Raw genomic sequence first — 5,169 nt, forward strand, 5'->3', positions numbered from 1 at the left:
GTAAGCAGTCCCGGGATACGTTGAAGCATCTGTATGTGTGTGTCGCAAAATTGGATCGCATTAAACAAGCGCATATGTAATTGCATAATCAACATACATTACTGCATGTCGATTTTGTATAGATTAATGTATAACCAGATTAAATACTTGATATTTTTCACGTTAGTTTACAACTACTCTTGAAATCATTTCTTGAAAAAACTTTCCAATTCTTCTAGAGAAGATCTTTTTAGCCTTAATTTAAAAAATGTCCAATGATGCAAACTTTTCACTTAGATTTGCGAATTTTAGATCTCTATCTAGAGACTGTGTTAGACAGCAATTAACTCGTTTAGAAGCCACATATCGTGTTTCCGAGAATGCGCTGATAAACGGAATTTCACCTGTATTTCGCAGCTGGTCGCATCTACTGCAAGATTGTACCACAAAATCGATATATCAATTAATCCGTGTCTCCCTTTTCACGGACCAACAATAATTTAATTAGCCACCAGATGCTCAAATACACAACACAAATGCGCATCTTTGCAAATTTAGTGAAAAATACAGAGTGTCGTTCAAATTCTTCGACCAATTTGCAAATTTCAATTTAAATTTCTTTAGTAAAAATTGAAAATGTCATCTCTTTCCACAATTTCTTAATTTTCTTAAATTTGAGTGCTAAATTCGCATTTTTTCACTTTGAACGAAAAAATTACCGACATTCTAATACTTTGAATTTTGACAAAAGATCTGTTATATAAACTGTCGAAAGTTTCTTCTCGACACCCTGTGCAAGTATCGCTTTCTCTCTCGCGTGCTTAGGTAGGTTACGATCGGTCAGTAAAGCTGTGGACGGATGAATGGCGACAGCCACGAGTGATCGCGAGAGTGTCGCGAGAGTGAGAAATGCAATGGCCTTCGGAACGTAAAAGAGGCCTTCGCTCGTTACGCAAATACATAGAACCGCGGAGGCAATCAAGAGAAGAGAGAAGGAGAAAGAGGAGGGTGTCGGCCTTGGCGAAAAGAGACTCGCGGACTGTTCGATGACTTAGAGGCAAGATGGGCGGGCACTTTGCGGATAGATAATCTAATAGTATCATTCATTACACACTTAAATTAGCGAAGAAAGTTTCATTAAAGAGATTTGTTTATCCAAGTGATATCTGGAGGCATGTTATTGAACATATACCTGGTTCATATATCAAAAAGCTACTTGATACTCGCTTGTCATTCACACTCACATTCAATTTCATTATTTTACCGTGGGAAGAAAAATTTATCGTTCGTGACAATTGATGCAACGTGCAAATTGACAGAGCATTAACTTTCAAACTGTCGGTAGAAAAAATTGTATCACGACGTTACGAATATATAAAAAATACATAAAAATTATCAATATTATTGATCGTAGAATAGTATTTTTCCGGGCAAGAAAAATTCACTGTAAGACAATCGGCTTTATGCGAAAAAGAAATTTCAACATTTGTTTGCAACATTAATTTTAAAAATTAACGTAAGTTAATGCACGCGTGATATATATTCGCGTTACGTAGTTTGTACGGCGAGTTACGTACAAAGATGTATTCGCGACACATGTAGATCACCTGTCTCATAGATTACCAACGGCACATTTGCACATTTGTCTGTTTATACGTACGCGCATAAAGCAAAGGTGGGCAACCTTTCAAACGGTGTGCCACAAAGTATGTAGACGGTATTTCCTACGCGAATCACGCAATTCTTACAAACGACGCCAAGTGCTATAACGAAATATCCTCGTTTCGCGTATCGATTTCGCGGCGCACATGTCATTAATAAAAGTCACCCACCTACTCTTGCACGAGCCACGCAATTATCAACGTATCAGTTAACTGCGTGAAAATAGCAAAGAAATTCTTAAATCGTATCGAAAGACTCGATTATGGCACCGCGGATGATAACTTTTACGGAGCAGCCTTTTGTAAATAAGAATCAAAAAACCCAGGAGAGAAGAAAGAGAGAGAGAGAGAGAGAGACAGATAGGGATGGAAAAAGGCGATCGATGCGAATGGTCAGGCGAGCGAGTCGAACATCGTCACGCTCGCCTCTCCCCCCTTTCCCTTTACTCGCGTCAATCGTCGCCTCCAACTCCCGGTTATCGTCCGACAGATAACCACCGGAGCCACGCAGATATCTTTTCCTCGAGATAGCCCGGCAACGTGCGAGGAATTTCGTCGCCGGTCGCAACATGGCGACGGCGAGACGGGCGCTCCTTCTCTCTCTCTCTCTCTTTTTTTCTCTCTCGCGCGCGTCTCGTGCGTCATCGGTGCGACGAGCGGCCGCTTTCGGATCGCGAAAAGATACGCGAAGGATCCTCGTCTCGGTCCGCACGACCATCGTGTCCCGCGATTTAATTCGATTCAACGAGGGCGAGATCGAGGAGGGAGGGAGGGGGGAGAGAAAGAGAGAGAAGCGCGCGGCGTAATTACCGCCGGCGAAATTCCGACGATGTCGTCGAAGCTGCATGGCTACGGGGTTCACACGGGCCGCGTTACGGCGCACATCGCGTAATTCGCCGATGTCGGCGACGCGCGATCGCCCTCGTCGACGACGCGAGGGGTCGACGGGCGAACGGTCGGGAGACGAGGAGGGGGACTCACCTTTTCGAGTGCTGTAAGCGACCTGGGAAATCGAGCTTTCGACGTGTTCAACGGCTACCGTTCACTACGCTCTCGCTGAATGCACTGGCGCGACCAGCGGAAGCCACCATCTTGCCGGGCGCTCGCACGCCCGTTTCCGGCGCGCGGCGCCGCTGCCGCGCCGGTTCGAATCGCTCCTTTGCACGAGCGCGGGCAATTTTCGAAGGCGAGTCACCTGAAAAACGGAGGAGAAAATTAGAAAGAACGAAATACCTCTCAACCTAACCTAGCGTTTGTAATCGCGAAAAATACGTAAAATGTTGATTCAAATCGGATTCAAATATTTTTGTAGATATTAAATACATTGACATTTTTATTCGGACCGACTTTATTTCGATGAAACCAAATGCCTTATGGAAATCGAAAATTTTCGTTAAGAAACTAGAATTCAAAGATTTATATAAATTATATGTTATTTATGGAGATTTCAAACATTTTTAATATTTTTCTAAAAGTCCAGGAAAAAATTATATAATCTTCTGAGAAATAAATAATTATCTTATCTTATTCTTAAAGATATAGAGGACACAAATAGTTTTTATTTTAAAATAGAATTATATAAATATTCAAAAGTTACCAACAAATTTGGTTTGAAAGATTCATGAAATCCAGCCTTGATTTATTCCAATTTTCTACACGTGGCGTCCTCTCTATACATTTTATAGAGCTTGTTCACCAATAAAATGTTCGTAAATTAAACACGATTACATAAAAAATGAATCCATTCCTCTGTTACGATATAATATACTTGTATAGTTGGTTTTGTTTAATTTGTCTATACAATTTGTGAAAAATTTAAGGTTAAAAGTAGCACTTTTATATATGTCTTTGGTAAAAGTAGCGGTGGTTATTACATTGTAACTTTATAAATAATGCTATCACCTGAATATAAAAAACTTCTATTATCAACTTTATATATAAACTGCTTCATATAGGAATATTTACTATATACACATTATATTCATGCGTGTACATAATTTTTTCAATACGACATCTACTTCTCGTCACGTGACCGATTTTAGTTCGTCAATACGAGTGCGAGAGGCGCTGTAACTGGTTTGAAGAGAATTTGTTTGGATACCATGTGCACTGTACTATTTTTCTAATTCTCTTATACTTTTGTAAAAGAATCCAACTTCAAAGATGCCAAAATCAAAGAGGGACAAGAAAGGTAATTTTTCAAAATTATAATTTTGTATATAAAATGTTGAAAGTCTTTTTATTAAACTAACCTCTAAAATTAATATTTAATGATTTAATCTTGATTAAATATAGATAATTTTGTTGCAAAATTAAATTTATATAACTGTTTCCATATTATGCAAATACTTATATTATTTTTGACATCTTTACAATAATAGTAAGATATTTTATGATATAAATATATATATATATATATATATATATAATTAAAATATTTTGTTCCAGTATCTCTCACTAAAACCAATAAAAAGGGTTTAGTTTTGAAACAGCGAATCATAGAAGATGTTAAGAAATGCGTAGAAGACTACAATTGCATATTTTTAATCTCTGTTCAAAATACACGCAATACTAAGCTTCTTGAGTTGCGTACAGAATGGAATGATAGTAGACTTTTTTTTGGTAAACTTAGAATAATTGCATTGGGTCTAGGAAAAACACAAGAGACTGAGGTTGCAGATGGCATACATAAATTAGCTAATGCGATAAAGAATCATTCGATGAAAGGTCAATGTGGTCTGTTATTCACTAATAGATCAAAAAAACAGGTATATAATATATAAATTTAAATAATACATATATTAAGTTAAATTTAAAGCTAAAATCTATTAAATTCCTTATTCAATTTATATGGAAATATATTTTAAAACTTTGTGTAAGAAAAAATTTCATATATATTACACTTATATTATTAATAATGCATTTATTCACATAGGTAATTGAATGGGCAGAAAAATATGAAGAAATGGAATATGCTCGTTCTGGATTTGTAACACCTGAAACAATCGAATTACCCGAAGGACCTTTGCCACAGTTTCAACATAGTATGGAACCTCAGCTAAGACAATTGGGTATGCCTACCTCATTGCAAAAGGGAATTATCACTTTAATTAAACCATTCAGAGTTTGTCAGAAGAATGATGTATTGACACCAGAGCAAGCACAAATTCTGGTATATATTTTATATTTTTTACAATATATAATACACCAAAATTTTTTAAAAAGTTATTAAATTTTTGATATGTCTTGTAGAAATTATTGGACAAACCACTAGCAGTTTTCAAGTTGTTACTTTTGGGAATATATACAAAAAAACATGGTTTTAAAAAACTTAAAGTACCAGATAACCCAAAAGAAAATGATGAAGAAGAAATGGATGTAGATAATAATGATAACACATGAAAATTATAATTTTAGAAAGAAATATATGTGTATATATATATATATATATATATATATATATATATATATATATATATATATATATATATATATATATATATATATATATATATATGATTTTATATAT

General features: G+C 35.9%; 2 protein-coding genes across 2 annotated transcripts in view; one reads left to right on the plus strand and one right to left on the minus strand.

The window, feature by feature from the left end:
- Positions 1-2,775, minus strand: part of 14-3-3zeta (tyrosine 3-monooxygenase/tryptophan 5-monooxygenase activation protein zeta) — a 47,241-nt gene extending 44,466 nt beyond the window's left edge. The window contains exon 1 of the mRNA XM_083101840.1: positions 2,622-2,775. The gene's annotated coding sequence lies outside the window, so the exon portion shown is untranslated. The remainder of the gene's footprint in view (positions 1-2,621) is intronic.
- An 897-nt stretch (positions 2,776-3,672) lies between these two features.
- On the plus strand, positions 3,673-5,078 carry Rplp0-like (ribosomal protein LP0-like). Its single transcript, XM_083101843.1, has 4 exons — positions 3,673-3,831; positions 4,089-4,408; positions 4,576-4,812; positions 4,893-5,078. Exons 1-4 carry the CDS (start codon positions 3,804-3,806, stop codon positions 5,040-5,042), a joined length of 735 nt encoding a protein of 244 aa, XP_082957969.1. The 5' UTR covers positions 3,673-3,803; the 3' UTR covers positions 5,043-5,078.
- The last annotated feature ends 91 nt before the right edge of the window (positions 5,079-5,169 follow it).

Source organism: Camponotus vicinus, unplaced genomic scaffold (genome assembly GCF_025532165.1).
Source record: "Camponotus vicinus isolate PSW18456_S1 unplaced genomic scaffold, iyCamVici1.0 SCAF_6, whole genome shotgun sequence".
NCBI lineage: Eukaryota > Metazoa > Arthropoda > Insecta > Hymenoptera > Formicidae > Camponotus > Camponotus vicinus.